Source organism: Cyclopterus lumpus, chromosome 20, assembly GCF_009769545.1.
Source record: "Cyclopterus lumpus isolate fCycLum1 chromosome 20, fCycLum1.pri, whole genome shotgun sequence".
Taxonomy (NCBI): Eukaryota; Metazoa; Chordata; class Actinopteri; order Perciformes; family Cyclopteridae; genus Cyclopterus; species Cyclopterus lumpus.
Genome location: NC_046985.1, coordinates 5,940,440 through 5,956,852, shown reverse-complemented (window position 1 = coordinate 5,956,852; position 16,413 = coordinate 5,940,440). Strand labels below are relative to the sequence as shown.

At 44.6% G+C, this 16,413-nt stretch overlaps 1 protein-coding gene across 6 annotated transcripts in view; it reads right to left on the bottom strand.

Annotated features, from left to right (window-relative positions):
* Window positions 1-836: 836 nt before the first annotated feature.
* fam49bb (family with sequence similarity 49 member Bb) overlaps window positions 837-16,413 on the bottom strand; it is a 29,334-nt gene continuing 13,757 nt past the window's right edge. For 4 of the 6 annotated variants that reach the window (XM_034559607.1, XM_034559610.1, XM_034559608.1 and 1 more), the window contains 10 exons: window positions 13,476-13,558; window positions 12,226-12,347; window positions 11,319-11,424; window positions 7,860-7,999; window positions 6,266-6,343; window positions 3,853-3,969; window positions 3,687-3,766; window positions 3,475-3,601; window positions 3,013-3,083; window positions 839-1,643 (listed from right to left, as the gene is read on the bottom strand). In XM_034559607.1, coding sequence (XP_034415498.1) covers window positions 1,580-1,643; window positions 3,013-3,083; window positions 3,475-3,601; window positions 3,687-3,766; window positions 3,853-3,969; window positions 6,266-6,343; window positions 7,860-7,999; window positions 11,319-11,424; window positions 12,226-12,347; window positions 13,476-13,548 — 978 coding nt within the window. In that variant the 5' untranslated portion in view covers window positions 13,549-13,558 and the 3' untranslated portion in view covers window positions 839-1,579. Of the gene's footprint in view, window positions 1,644-3,012; window positions 3,084-3,474; window positions 3,602-3,686; window positions 3,767-3,852; window positions 3,970-6,265; window positions 6,344-7,859; window positions 8,000-8,526; window positions 9,015-11,318; window positions 11,425-12,225; window positions 12,348-13,475; window positions 13,559-16,010; window positions 16,136-16,413 lie in introns of those variants that run through there. The other 2 variants (XM_034559611.1, XM_034559612.1) reach the window with 2 other exon arrangements.

The window sequence follows — 16,413 nt, the reverse complement described above, 5'->3', positions numbered from 1 at the left end:
GCTTTCTTACTGAGAGTTAAGATTGATACCGCGTTCACGTTTGTGGGGTAAATATGAACCGTTAGAGCCAACAGACGGTTAGTTTAGCTTAGCATAAAGACTGGAAAACGGTTAGCTTAGCTTAGCATACAGACAGGAAATGAGGGGAACCAGCTAGAAGGTTAAAAAAAGAACCAACTACCAGCACCTCTAACGCTCAGTAATCAACAATCTCATTGATCCAAACAAAAAGGGTAAAAACAAATAAGCGGTTAGCCATGAAAACTGCTGAGGGAAGAATCTTTAGTCTCTTTAGTTGCTAAATGCTCAGCTAAGTTCACCAGCTAGTCGCTAAATGCCTCTCTGCAGTTTAAAGAGACTTTTTTTCTAAAAACAACACTATGAGGGGTGAGCAGTGAGCTTAAAGATATATATATATATATATATATATATATATATATATATATATATATATATATACTGTATATACATATATTCCAGCTATTCCTGATATATGAGGTCATTTCATAGAAAATAAACTGCCTCTGGATGCGTCGTGTTTTTTTTCATCACGCTGCGAGATCTAAAAGCTCCTTCCTCACTGCAGTCTAGCGTTGAGAATGAGGAACTGTGTTTCACGAGGTTGAGAATGAGAAACGGTGTTTCACGAGGTTGAGAATGAGAAACGGTGTTTCACGAGGTTGAGAATGAGGAACTGTGTTTCACGAGGTTGAGAATGAGAAACGGTGTTTCACGAGGTTGAGAATGAGAAACGGTGTTTCACCAGAGGGAAAGCACTTCCTCTCAGCCACTTGCAGACGACAGAATGAGATAAGAGATCTAAGCTGACAAGAGGGGGTTGTAGAAAACAAGAGTTCTCCTTTTAATTTCTCCAGCCATAACATACTGTCCAGTTGCAGTACACTCACAATTTTTAAATTTGATTTTGCACACATCACAGTTTAAAGTTTTCAAATGAAAAATACAACACAACTATGAAAAAAAGAGACATATGCACAAATTAAAACCTATAAAAAATATAAAAAACCAGTACTCTTAAATCTCATTTTGACGGGTACCATTTCAATAACAAAACATGTAATAATGCACAATATAGCAGACAAATTAAACTGAACCATTAGTTTGTTGTTTTTTTAAATAGAAGATAAAGACATAATTTTTATCATGCAAAAGGATGCAATATTAAATAACGAATCAAACAAAAATAATATATACTTCTCTATATATCTCTCTCTTTTAAATGTTCAAGTCAAAGCACTCCCGTCCCTTATATAGGGAAAAAACAAGTTTAAAAACACCAGAGGATCCACAATGTTTCCATTAGCTGCCATTGTCGCATGGCCTTTCGCAGAAAACATGACATCCCAGCAACATCTTTTTGGCACAGAAAAAGACGTTCATAATGGCAGTAGCATTTTGCATTATAAAAAGAGGGCGGCGCCGTAGCTCTTTTTTCCATTATAAACAAAAACATTTTAAAAAAAAGAAGCAACACAAACATTCTGTGCACCGACATCAGTCGGGAGAGTGGCGTCTCCCCCCCCCAGCAGGGCGCGAGGCAAGCGGTCGGCGGCCGCGTCTACTGCAGCATGCTCTTGATGGTCTTGTTGGTCGATTCGTCGTTCAGATGCTTCGTTGTGTACCTGCAGGCGAGAACACGCAAAACACGTCAGCGACCGCGTCTCGTCGTCCTGAAGGCGGACGGACGTTTACAGGACGTCGAAAAAAAGAACCCCGCGCAGAAATAAACCATCTTTCTTTAGCTTTGTGACTCGGTCCGGTCGGTTTGAGTCATGGGACTCGTTGCAGGAGGACAACGATGGAAACGTTGTGCCGGTGTCGTCAGAGTTTTGTTGTTTCGGAGGACAGAAAGTGGCGTTTTCTAAAAGAATGTCGATGTCTCGACCACGTGGACGCGAGGCGAGATTTCAGAACGAGACTTCTGCTTGCGAGCTGGAACAAACGGACCAGATCAACCCTAAAGTAAGAGACGTTTCTCTATAGGGTCCTTTAAATAATGCATTTACAACAACAATCTGAGCCCGTTTGTGGCATAAACAAGCTCTTTAAGTTGCAGTTTGTTTAGCGGCTGCAGCGTTCTCCTTCAGTACTGACTGGACCAATTGCAAACACGGCTATCCCCAGTTGCATCAGGTAATTATGACGGGGCCGTTATGAAAAATATACAAAAAAAATAGAAAATAAAAGCGTTTATAGGTTACGTAAAATAAGCATATCATTTTAGTTTCGATGGTTACTGACCGTTACCCCACAAATAATGAACGGTCCTTTCTCCATCTGTCACATTGTTGTATGGCCGATCTATAACTAAATACATTATGATCTTATATTAATTTAGTTATCTGAAATGTGTCAGGTAACTAGTGGCGTAAACAGTTTGAAATGTAGTGGAGTAGAAGTATAAAGCATCATAAAAAGATATACGAGTATGTTATATACACCTATAAGTACAGACCTTGAATAAATTAACTTAATTACTTTCCACCTTGTAAATCTACAAAATTCAGAGATCAGAGATGAAACCCGGCAACGTCTGCATGCGAGTGCCTTCATGCGACCGGGTAACGCCGGCGAGCCTCGGGCCGCGACACACGGAGCGATACAGATGTGAGGTCACTGCAGAAACGACCCCGTCATCTCGAGCAGCTGTGAGCGTCAGGGCGAAGATTTGGAAGATCGTAAAGGCGGGACGAGGTGTCAGATGGAGTCGGTCTGTCTGGAGAGGCTTCGACACCCAACCCGGATCTGGCACGGGGCGCTCACAGCTGACTGAATCAGGGCCGGACTGCGTGGAGAATGAGTCACTGGCTGTGCCGACGGCCGGCGGGGGAGAGAAATAAACCGAGAGGTCCGTCTGCTGCACCGATATCATTCAACTCACAGCGTGAGCAGCCTGCTCCTCGTTCAATGGAAGCCACAACTGGAGCTGCAATCAATTACATGCTGGGCTGTGTGGGGGGAAATTGCCATTCGAGTTCAACATGAGCTTACCTGAGAGCGTTGAGAAGGCCTTCCACGCTGTTCGGGGGCTGATCTTTGAGGACTTTGATGCAGCCTTTCATCTGTGGAGGAAGAGACACACTGTGAGCTTTAAATGGCAAGCTGAGAAGTGGTACAGTACTGTACTAAAGTACAACTCTCAGGTTATTGGTCTATACTTAAGTATTTACATTTTATTGTAATATCAATCAACGTCATTCTTTCTCTTTATTAGAAAATTTTGCCTTGAAGTGCATCATGGAGAAAGTGCTGGTAGACACTGAACAAGAGAGAGATAGACAAATACATATACACATATATATATATATTTTCTTTTACAAAAGTATGTGTGTGTATATATATATATATATATATATATACACATATACACATACACATACTTTTTTTATACTTCCAAGTACATTTTGCTGATAGATTTGCTCAAGTCAAGGATCTGAACACGTTAGCACTCACGTCAATTTTGGACGACTTTGCAAAAGCTCCAACAGGATGGACGTAGTCATACAGGATGATGACCCCGACCATCACCCGGAGGCAGAAAGACACCGTCTCCTCACTGGCGAACCGGCTGCGGTACTCCCTGGAAAGACACGACGCGGGGATTAAAAACACAAAGGACGTAAAGAGAACTGCAGCGGCGCTTAACGAGGCAGCGAGCCACTCACGGTGTTTCCAACATGACTTTACACACACTGGCCATCGTGCTCAAGCAGTCCGTCGTGTTCTCGATGGGCAGGTTCTTGTTCTGTAAAAGAAAAAGAGAGAAAAATAAATGAGGATGCCTTCACACATCTGTTCAAAGTGTTCACCGCTTCCTGCCGGGAGTCTCACCTCTGATACAAACTTTGTTGTGCCGTCACTTAATGCCTTCAGCATGGGCGTGGCATCTGCGTAGAACAGAGATATCCGATTGGCCAGTTCATTGTTGACTTCATTCTCACCGTCCGCCTACAAAAACAATGTCAATAGAGTAAAATGACTTTCTTTGTTGCATCTCCTCAGACGTCAGAGGACGCTTGCATGTGTGTATTTGGGGTAAGACGCCATGAAAACACACATCGTGATGGGCTGATGGAAAGCACAGATCGGTCTGCGCAGACGGAGTGTCACATGTTCACAACGTGGAGAAACCAGGCCTTTCAAAGTCTGGACTGAAATGCATATGCATCATATTGCCGCTGTTCGACCAATCAAGACGCTGGATTAGCGTCTCCGATCTGTCAAACCTCTTCAAGACCGGTTCAAGGCTCTGGTTACAGCGAACCGCCATCCCTCCCACTAAGTCAAGCCAGCAAGCTGTCGTGTTGAACCAGAGCAGTTCTGTGATGTACAGCCTAGTGATTTTTATTAAGTTGGTGCGTTGAGCTGGCATATTGCTTTTAATATTCAGACCACATATACAAAAGTGGAGATTTGTTTCATTTGAATGGCTGCCAATAGAGAGTATATTATTATTATTATTATAATAATATTATCATGTGCGTCTCTCAAGATTTTGTGTGAATTGATACAGAAATAGATCTTTTGCAACAAACAGATGAGTGACACATCTGTAGAAAGGCTTTTTTTTTTTTTAAAAGCTGCCGTGAAATGACGACTGTTATTAAAATACATAATGAGCAAATCTTATTTGAAACCTCCTCGGGAAGCATGAAACATAAAAAACAAATCTGGAATTATTAGATGTTTTGTCTGGCGTCCCGCTCCTTGTTGTCATGCAGCTCCAATAGATTGCACATTAAAGGAATTTAATTAAATAAAGTCATAACTGAGAAACACTGACACAAACTACACCAGCGAGCCCCGCTGCTCCTCCTGGTTTCCCAGCTGACTAACAGATCCAGCTGCTTTATAGTTTCAGACTTTAAAAAAAACACCTGGCGGGTTACAAAGAACAAGGTGTCTCTTGAACAGCCCGTTCTAAATTTGTCCGCATATTTAAATAATAAGATCATCATTTCCTGTCCCTTTTTTTTTTCCCTCTCCATGAGAACACTGACAGAATATGAATATTCTCCCCAAAATTTCAGACCAATTCATGTTTCAACAAATGATGACATACGAGCTCAAAGACTCCCGTTACCGTGGGGACAGATGCGTTTCATCTCAGACGTCTGAATGATTCAGTCGTCTGAGCGGTGACTAAAATGCAGCAGCCGGAGCGTCTCTCAGCGCTGACGGGTCCTAACGACAACTTGTCTGGCTCCATTTGCCTAATGGCACGTTCTGGTTTTGGAGAATAAAACCTCCAGTTCATTCTGCAGAGAGAGAAACACTGACGTCTCACCGTTTTCGGGCATTAAAAAAAAAAAAAGCATATTTCAAATGTCCCCGAAGCTGCTGAACGGAGCGGTTTATCTGAAGTGCAGCGCGCATGAGGAGAGCGGACGTGTCCTTGAGTTTCACATGAAAGCTATCGTCAGTAATAAATACAGGAAACATCCAACACTTAAATAGTATCGAGTTAGCCGCTCCGGTTTTATGGCACTTAAAAACACAAATAATACATTAACTGAGGGGACACTGGCAGGTCTCTGACTTATGGGTCGCTAATTTGCCTTTTAGATCAGACCTTTTAGATGTAGAGCTATAAACCTGAAGGCATATGGACAAGCTCATAACTCACTGATTGATCGGCTACATGCCTCCAAATCACATTCTCTATTTAGGGGCTTTTATTGTCTTGGGTGTCATCCACTGTACAGGCTCTACATTGACCTGGAGTCAGGCGTTTCCTCTCTAAGGGGTTCGGGCCACGCGGCCGATTTGGAATCACTTCATGGCGCCACGCGCCGCTGCCACTTTGCGCTTCCAACTCCCCGCGGGGGGCTCAGAAATTCATGTTGAGACGTTCCCCGACGCACTTCCTAGACTCCTGGGGGCTCTCGCAGTCTGCACACTTCATTCGTCCGCTGTGCATTCTGAGCCGAGCTGGGATTATAATGAGAGCCGATGGCTTTAATCAATATCAGGTCTGGAGTGTACACCAATCATGATGACGCACACTTATCCATTTGATCAGCGACATGGAAACATTAAAAAAGGAATGCATAATTACAGACCCGAAGAGTGAAAATATTAAAATAACCTCTTCAGTCATCTCTGCCGAGTCCAATGACAGCGGATGTACAAATGATTAGAGTCGGGTGATAATTCTGTCAATCTGTGAGTTCATCGCCACAAGCAACTCGGGTCAATCCACTGACCCGTTGTTCCACAAACAATGACTACGCAACGTGCTCACCGGTACGTTGTTGATCCGCATTCGGCTCAGAGTTCTCCGATAGTAGCTGAAGTCATTCTGAATGGCGGGATTCGTCATCTGCAATAAAACAGACAAACAAACAGAAAAAGGGTCTTAATAGGGAGACAGAGTTTCTCTCCATGTCTGTGGGTGGCACCGCCCGCAGCAGGACTTTTGGTTCTGGATCAAACACTCGACGGCTGTGACACAACGTTTTAGCCAACAAGGCGGAAATGTAGCTTTGGGGGGGGGGAAATCCCATGAAAAAGGATACGGATACAATTACCGTTTTATTTGCTGAACTGGATTTGAATCCTCTGACACTCATCCCCCCCCCCCCCCCTTTTTACATGCACACCCCCCACTCATCCTGTCAGGAACAATTTGGTGTTTGAGTTTGCGGCTGCAGTCGGCCTGTGCATCATTAGAGTTTGAGACAAGAGGGTCAACAATTCTGAAGCTGACAAAAAGGTATTAATGGTCTCATTAAGGAGAGGACAAAAGGTAGGCCTGCTATCTGATATTATTTAAACCTACAGCCTCAGATTGAAAAAAAACATTAAATAAAATGTTGAAAAAAACAAACATCACAGGAGTGCGTTAACTTCCTATAAAAATATGAATGATCTGGTTTCACCCTCCAAAACAGAAGACGGCCAACCAGAGAGCTTCTTTCACACGTCACCACCAGTGAGCGCTCATCATGTGGTTAATTATCCTCATTCCTGTATGAGCCTGTCACATTCAAAGCTGCACTGGCAGCAGGCTAATCCCGCTACAATAGACTGGTACTCAGTCTGTGTCCACTGTGTGCACCGGGAGAGACAGGCTTCTTCGTCGGGGAGGGGCTGCACGCCGCACAGACACTTTAACTAGGTCAGAAGCCCGTGTATGGGTGTGAAAGATTGATGAATAGGCTTGGCATGCCACCTTGCACCCCCTACCTTCATGTTTTTATCTTGCCAGCCTGAGTAGTGGGCACTAATTGGGACGTCGGCGCAAATCGCCTGGGGGGGTGTGGGGGGGGGGGGGGGGGGGGGGGGGTGTCGGGTGTGGTTTTTTCTTTTTTGTTGTGAAAGTTTTTTCCATCCAAAGAGCGAGGGTGCAAAGGGAACCAGTTCACCCACTGTCTAACCAGATGAGTGCTCATACAATTATGTTTTTGACAATGGGCATTCGACCGTCACCCCGCGCTTCACTCCTGGTGATTTCTGGGTTCTTTAAAAACCCTCCCGCCAGCATTTCTAAGAAACCTGCTACATTATGCAGAACTCCACTCAGGATGACAACAAATTGCAATCCTCTTTCCCTCCTATAAGCCTTATTAGCCATTTCACTGACACCCATCGTATTATAAACAGCAGAGCAGTATCAGGATTCTAATTAAATGCTAAGTGCATTCTCTTTAAAATTGCAGAGCTAAAAATCAATTCGAGGGCATCGGCAGCTTGTTTGGCGACTAAGAGGTCTGGTTTGTATCACAGGAGGAAAGTACAGAGTTCAAATCAACATCTAAAAGGAGAGTTTGGGGGTTTAAAAAAAGAAGAAAAAGAGAAAGAGATACTTGACATGTTTGAGAACGAGATGGTCGTACTTTAAGCTCATCAAAGCGCAGCGTGAAGTGGAGGATCTCCGCGAACTGCTTGGCCAGCGCCTGCTCCCGCTCCAGGTGCTGAGTGGGGTCGTCGTAGGTCTCGCTGGTCAGAGCTCCCAGCAGGCTGTGCAGCGCCGCCTCTGAACAAACGAGAGATGTCGGTGTTAGAGGTGCAGCGCTGTCAGAGGGAAACAGCCTTTTTGTGGAGAATACACATAGTTCATCCTCTAAGCGCCATTGAAAGCTGAAGTATCAGCTGTACATGCAAAGATTCATAGCTCAAAGGGAAAGAGGAAACACTTTATTATTGATTTATAGCAGAAAAATAATCACAACGGAAAGGCCAGAACAACAAAATGTCAAAGAAATTAACGGAAACAACTTAAATAATACGTGAAGGACAAAATGATAATCGGTTAATGAGAAAATAATCAGTTTAAAATCGATAATGATAATAACATGCGGCCAAAATGCATAATTATCTGGCACAAAATGCCATCGGACAAGATTGTAGTCATTATGTTGGACAGTTAATCTTAATTTTTCCAAGCCAGAACAGAAGTCATCCAGCCAAAGTGCTAATAACCTAAAGACTGAAGCTACAGTAAATCCAGGCCTCCTGTGCATCTACATAAACATGTAAATCACAAATGTGGGCTTCACCCACTTGATTCGGAGAAGGGAACACTCAGATCCTTTGGATGAGGCCAAAGCACGGCTCATAACGCAGTTAGATGTGTGATCGGTGTTCTGCGTCCGCCAGCTGAAGCAGCCTGATTAGGCGGAGACAGATAATGGGGCAGCGGTGGTGTCCAAACTGCCCAGGGCCCAGTGCCAGTCTGGGGGAGTGGGGGAGGGAGGGGCCGAGAGGCTTTCCTGCTCAGATGCAGATGAGACATGGACCTAATTATCTCATTGGCATGAAATGGGGGGAGTGGGTGGGTGAACGAGATTTCACTCAAGCGGGATTACACTCATTGTTTTGACAATAAGTAAACACAAAGCCTGGGCCATGCCTTGACGGAGCATACCCACGGACCAATAATGAAGCGTGTGCATGAAGAGCACCGGCAGGAAAATGAGGAAAAGATTAAGGGGACATGTTGCGAACTGCATCCACAGGAGTAATGTATTATTATACAAACCTGTCTTGTTCAAGAAAAAAAAAAAAAGAAGATAAAATAGAAAAGCCTGGAAAGCCCCGGGGGGGATTTTTATTTATAGATTCAGACGGTGTTCAGACTTCAGTCTAGACGCTGCAGAGCGGCTTCGATAATGACATAACCCAGACGAGCCCGCGTGGAACCAAACGAGCGCTTTGGGTGGATTTACTTAAAGTGTACTTTATAATTCTTGTTGATTACATTTGACGATGAGCATGTCAACATAACCTAGTAAAAAAAAAAAAAAAAAAGGGCAGATTCAGACCTACTTAAGATAATTGTGAGGGGACTTTTCGGAGGCGGACAGATCGCTGGCAGTGCAGTGCAGTAAATTGAGCACGTTTGCCATCCGGTAACGACTCCCATCTGTTTGGGCCGGCGTTTGCAGCGAAGCGGCTGATTAAGAATAGCAGTGCAGTTTTTTTTGTTTTTTTTAAACCCCCGCCCCTCTACGTCCCAGTCAAAACAGAAGTTAAGATGGAGCCGCTTTCAGGCGTTCAGAAATGAGCCACTCTAGTATGTCGGGAAGTCGGCGAGGGGCGGGGTGGGATTGTGTGTGTGTGTGTGTGTGTGTGCGTGTGTGTGTGTGTGTGTGTGTGTGTGTGTGTGTGTGTGTGGGTCTGATCTCATTAGGTCACGGCAGAGCAGGCAAGCAGAATGCGGGCATGTAGGCGCTTTACTCGCCGAGAGGGGAGGGTCAGAGTATGGCGGGACTTTAGTCTGGTCTGCGATGTCTGACGGACCAGACTGATTCTGAATCAGATCGGTTTCAGTCAATAAGAGTAAACAAACAACCTTTCTTCTTGATTGTGGGGCTGCAGCTAGACAATGCATATTGTTCCGTCTACAATGTTGTCCATGCAAGAAATAGATGGAGCGAGAAAACTGCCCCTTACATAACTGATTAGTTTGTTTACATCAAGCAAAAGTGTTGCAATGTCACGACTTTCAGCTTCTAAAATGTGATCATTTTGCTGCTATTCTCTGTTTCATATTCCTATTAAGTGAATATTCGGGGTTTATGATATTGGTTAGACAAAATACTCAATATTAAGATTGTCTACAGGGAGACATATAGTTAGAAAATGTATACTTTTCTGTCCCTGTCCAGTGACATGCAACGTTAATTAACTTAACTCTACAAAACCACACTATTAAAACAAGACAATAATTTAGGTCACAATTATGTAGCTATTCTCTGTTTTATAGTGCTGTAAAATTAATACTGAAGGGGTTTGACTGACAAAACAAGATCGATTTTAGGTTGTTTTTTTTAGCAAGAAAATGTAAATTACCCATCTCCAATTTTAATTTAAGTCCCATAATGTGCGTTAATGCAATAACTAGTAGTTGGAGCAGGAGAAATTCAATGCAATTGCAAAGCCAATTGCATAATCTTCCCTCCATCCTTGGTTGTGGTGCTCTGCAGACCCCAGTCTGGAGTACAGGACTCTCAGCTTCATGCATATAAGCCAGGCCAGACGGCTGCGGACGCCATCACGGCCCCCGAAGCCTCAAGTCAAGGCAGCGAAATAGAGCAGCGGCCGAGGCTGGGAGGTGGCCTACTTCGTTACATAACAGCCATCGCCAGGCTTCTGCCGCCCACTGCTCCCATTGACTACCTTCTCCACCGCCACTGGGATTACGGGGTTGAGGGCGTCAAGGCATGGCGGGCCCCTCCTCCTCTCCTCCATCCCCCACCGCCCTCAGCCTCAGGGTCATAAGAAGATCAGGGAGCAGTAAGCCTAGTCTCCCCTCCCCCCCCCCCCCCATATCCATGCTAATTAAATAACCTATAGCCCCATCCTGCAGAGGTCAGTGCACAGTGCAGCGCAAGCAGCATGTTGAGAAAGGCACGACTGTGGGGGTTTTCAAAGCATGTTTATATAAGGATGGGGTGTAGTATGTGTGTGTGTGTGTGTGTGTGTGTGTGTGTGGCATGTCTCTTGACTTTTGCAGCTTAGCAGTCAATATGGCAAATGCACATGCAAACAATTAAGGTCATGTATGGAGGTTGTGTCTATGTGGCACCCCTTTGAAAATACCTTTTACATAAAGGACGTCCGCTTTCGTCCTTCGTGGTTTCGAGTCTGGCACTTTGTGCCTTAAATGATAAACTGCACTAAAATTTTTGTCAGCTCCAATTATTGCACGTTTGGATCTCGCGGCGCCGGTGTCTCACGCAACGTTGCTCCCGTTCGAGCAACACCTCCAGGACACCTGAGCTCGATCCACTGGAAACCGTCCTGCATAACAAAAAGTTCCTTTTTTCGACGCAGAAGAGACAGAACCGCACCTAATCTCTGGGAGAACTGGTAGAACTTCTTCAGTCTGCCCACCAGGGGAACCACACACGCCCACGCCTGCTCCTGCAACGCCTCATCGCTTGGATTCTGGATCGCCTGGAAATACAAAAAAATAGACCATTAGTTTAAATCTTATATTAGATAAAAGTTTGTGACTGCATGGGGAAAAGTTGTATTAAATCTTTTGTGGCTACAGACAAAGTCTAGGAAATATGAAAACTATAAGTTTAAAAGATGAAAAACATCAGGGGAGGCGAGTTAGAAGGTTTCTTAGACCTCGTATCTCTTAAGGGAAGTGGTTCAAGGCTACATTAGCTGCAACTAAATGAACTGTCTGTAGTTGCATTGTGGGTAATGTAGGTGCCAGTTAAAAATGTTTGGTTCTGCTGTATTGTTCTGTGTTAACTGTCCATCATGAGTCTGATGATAGTATGAGTGCTCTTTTCAAAAGGAAAAAAGGTCCGTCTCTTTCAGATAAAGGAGGTTTATAATCTGCTGGCTACGGAAGGCATTTGACTGAAGCCTATTGTTCACAAATGACTTGTTCACTCTAGATCTGTGTGAAACCAAAAGGGGGAGGCCAATACTTTAAATTTGATTTAATTTAAATGCTAAATGTCTTTAGTGGCGAGCATCATGTATAGGCCAGAGCTTATAGACGGACTGAAGACGACTTTTCTTTACATATTTTTTAAACCGACTTTTCTTTACATATTTTTCAAACCAAGACCAACTGACTCAGTGTGTGATATGGACAAGAGTCAGATATGACTGATAAAAATAGTAACGCTCAATGAAGGCCCTTAAAACCTCCCTCTGACCTAAAGCAGCATCCCTTCGATGCCTTTTCTGTCCCAACTCTGCGGCAGCTCTGTGTCCTGGATGTATGAGGTGTACCTCTCTGATCTCCTGCCCCGCCCCTTTGTACGCCTGCAGCTCGTCCAGGATCCCCTTGGCGTCCTTCAGCACCACGTCGACCTGCTCCCACACTTCTCGCTCTGCATCTGTGGGCTGGGCGTCTGCAGAGGACAACAGCAACAAGGTCAACAGGGCAAACGGGACTGGGACTAAATCCATATTCACACTGCGCTCAATTATACAGTAAAAAGGCAGCTCGAGGAACTCTATATAATAAAATGTCTAATGTGCAACTTTTAATTATGCAAATGAGAGCTCACTGAAATAATCTTTCCAGCGCTTCACTTTTAGTTTTGACGCAACCCACTTTCCTGGCTGAGAGGAAGAAAATGGAGCAAGATAAGAGAAGACAATTGAAGGAAAAAAAGGGTTATGCTCTCTCTGCACAACAACTCTGGGTGTAGAGAAGGTTCACTTTCAGAGTTTCTTTTTTATCATTTTTGGTTTGAGAGGCAATGAAGAACACGCTGAACCTTTCCCACCACCTGAAGCAAGAACACCTTGCCAAGTGTGATGACTGTAAACTCCTGCTGGCCTGCAGAAATAAAGTGTATAAAACACACCTCACACCCACAGCACTATAGTCTTTTTACTTCACGTGGTATTTATTTATTTTGCATTGTACTTTTTCATTAATATTCATTTTAAAACCATTAATACATTTGGTGTGAGCCTCCCTGAGGTAGGATTTCAGGGTGCAAATAGAACATGTGGTAAATAACGTGGTATTATTTAGAATTTTTTTTTACAATATAGAGTGTTGCATAAAAATGGTACTTGGTAAGATATACTGTATAATTGTGATGTTCTTTTAATATAGAAATCACATAGAAACAGGGTGAGCTGTATGAGGCATTGTTTTCTCAAAAGGTATGACTGAGTCTGGGTTTGCCAAGTGTGAGAACACTCGAGTGCAGGATCAAGCCATGCTGAGGGGCCTTAGGCTATGCAGCAGCTGAACTCCACTGCTTTATATTTGAGGAGGGGGCTCTGCTGCAACTCTGCCCTGATTGATATTCTGCACACATTTCACCACGGAACAGGCAGGTTGATGGAAAGTGCAGAAGCTCTGGTGGTAGATTTGATTCTCTTGCCGCTGGGAAGAACATAGTGTAAAAGATAAGTGGGGGAGAAAAGACTTAAGAGTTGATAATGTTATGGTAAGATATTCATGTGATCGATATCAGGAGAGAGAGAGAGAGAGCGCAATTACTTGGAAAAAGACTCACTTTCAAAATCCAGGAAGAAATTGGGCTCCTGTTCCAGATCTGTGCAAGTCAAAACTTTCAGTAGGTTCCCCATGTTACGCTACCTGGAGAGGAACAGGGAGACAAATCAGTTAATGGAGGAATGCAGCGGCGAAGGCAGCAGGTGGTGAGACGCGACCGTGACACCTCGCTCGCGCTGCGCTTTGCCGCTCTGGTGCCTGCGTGGACCCAGCGGTGCCCCCAGATGTGTCCACTGCTCACAGACACCAGCGCTCCCCTTGGAACCCCCAACCCATGTGCGCTTCCTGTGCGGAGGCCAGACCAGATGTCACAAGAGAAGGTCCCCAAAAATAGAAGGAAAAAAAACAAAAAAAAACAAACTGAGATACAATTTTCTGCTTCGTTACATTTCTTCACAGAAATCACGAGACAGTTGTATGCAAATAAATCCATTTTCACGAGCCACCGCGGGGACATCCCATAGAATCAGATCTACACGTGGAGCAAGTACAACTGCACATAACAGGACACGCCCAGTTAAACTGGTAGAAAGGAAGTTGTCATGCAGAAACATAAAGAGGACCCGTTTATGTTCGTTTGTGGATTCGACCTTGAAACAACCTTCTCTTAACTGTGGAAGCGCAACGTCTTCAGGGAATGCAGCGCAGGGTCTTTATCATAGGAGCTGAAACATAACATCAATATTTAATGTGCCTCGGTACAATAAGCACATAAGAGCACAGTGTCTGTCCGGAAGTCTGAAGAGAATATCATCATTACTTGTTGGAAAACATTTCATTCTAGGAAAATGAGTCTGCAAAACATTGATTATGAAGCTGAAAATATTTTTTTGAAAAATCAATCAAATCAAATGTGTGGGCATTTCTGCTTAAGAGAATTGTAATAGATAATTAATAGAAATAAATGAAAATCACAATTATCCAAGCTTAAAGTGGCGTCTTCGATCGTTTCATCTGACAGATCTTTATTCTAGAGAGACTGAAACCAGCCCGTGTTTGCCTCTTCTTGAAAACACTTAACTTTATGTTGATTACCTAATCAATAGATAGGGGAGGATGCATGCAGAGAGAAGCCCCATGAAGCAGACTCTGAACTGCGTTGCACTTTAACGACACTGTGCGGTCCCGTGGACGTTCACCCAGAAATGAGTAACCAACAAAAAAAGCCACGACTACACAGCAGCTGTATGAACAAAGTGAGCTCCTCCCAACACTTTAAACTAAATGTCATTACTCTTTGGGTCGATCTAAGCCGATAGCGGCTGCGTAATTAGCCCAACAACTGGGCTACATCCCTATAGTTTATACTGGTGTTGGAAATGAGACGCTGCCTTCAGGGGACTTGCAGGTTGAAGAAGAGGATGACGGGGGTGGGGGTGGGGGGGTGTTCAAGCTTCGGCAGTCATGCTGTGACTTTGCCGTCACCTCTACAGCTTCCCCGCTGAGGCACATGTACACTCAACGTTCACCTCCGCTGCGATGCGAGGAAGGAGAGGTGGCAGCCCCCCACCGCTCCTCTGCTCCGGTGGTCCCCTCTCGCGCCTAGAAAGCAGAGCGCCGATCAACAGACATTTGACGGGTCGGATCTGTGGTAGTCTGCGGCCGCCTCCATCAACGGAGACCGTATTTAACCCCTGGTGACAGAGCGGAGACGGACAGGATGCACTCCGAGAGGGCGGAAGGAGGGATAACGACGGGGTTAAACTTCGACAGGCAGATGTCATCTGAGATGAGTGACGGGTGAAGAGCCCAAGTGACTGAGTGAGAAGCGAGCGGTGACAGGGTAAATCATGTCTCCACAGGTATTACTGGGAGACAAGGAGGTGCTGGGACACAGCAAAGTACACACTCAGCATTCACGAGCAGAGGGCTGGATGGAGTGCTATTAAAATGCATGAGATGCACCATTGGGGGGGGTGAGATGGAGGGTGACATGTCTTGCATCTTGAACAGTGGGTCATGTTCGGACTCCAACAGAGGAAATATTAGTGAAGCATGGCCAGTTTCTACTCTTTGAGGTCACAAAGATTTTATAAAACTACCTTTCGCGTAACCAGGTACTTGATTGAAGCGTCTTTTAATAGACGTTAGAGAGGAAAGCAACTCCTTGAATGACTCTGAAGAAACTAAGACAAGAGCTGAAACTATGAATTGAAGGACAAAAGAATGATCTGCAGCTATTTTGAGGTGTGATAAATCATCAAGTCATTTCCTAAGCAAACAGGCCCCAGTAAAGACGATATCTTGGGACTTTTAAAGACATTTAAAGATGCCACCTTGGACTGAAACTGTGAAGGATATTTTATAAACAAAGAAACTATGAATGAATTGAAAAGCAAATCAGCAGAAGAATAGATAATGAAAATTGTTAATTCAGCAATACTTTTGTCTTCATGTCAATAAATCTTGTCAATTCAACCCACAACAGTTTGCAACCAGCTTCTTTGTTTTTTTAAAAATGTTTATTTACTTCGAAAAGCCGCCGTAACTACTGTTAGTCACTCATTCGACCCAGTGACCACCTGCAAAGACCCACCTGCCTTGTCCAGCCTTGTCTTCTTTCCCTTCACTGATGTGACCTGAATGTCTGACTTTGCCAGCGCTGGCGCCTCACTATCTGTTGGAAAGCAGCACCTGATCCGGCCTCAGAAGGGACAAGAGCCGTCACTGACCCCACCCTGCCGGATGATGAGGGCACCGCCCGTCACCGCCCGGCCTCCTCTGGTCCTCTACCGCCACCTTTCAGCCGCTAACAGTCCGAGTCTGGCAGAGCTGCCGGGGCTCGCAGCGCTTCGACGCGGGCACTGGCAGCCTCGTAGGCCCAGCGCTGCTCCCTTGTGCTGCTTCAAATGAGGTCATTTTAAAAGGACGGGGATTTGAGTGGCTGCATTTCAAAGTCCATCACAGAATCTTCAAGTGTACTGGGAAAAGAGACGATT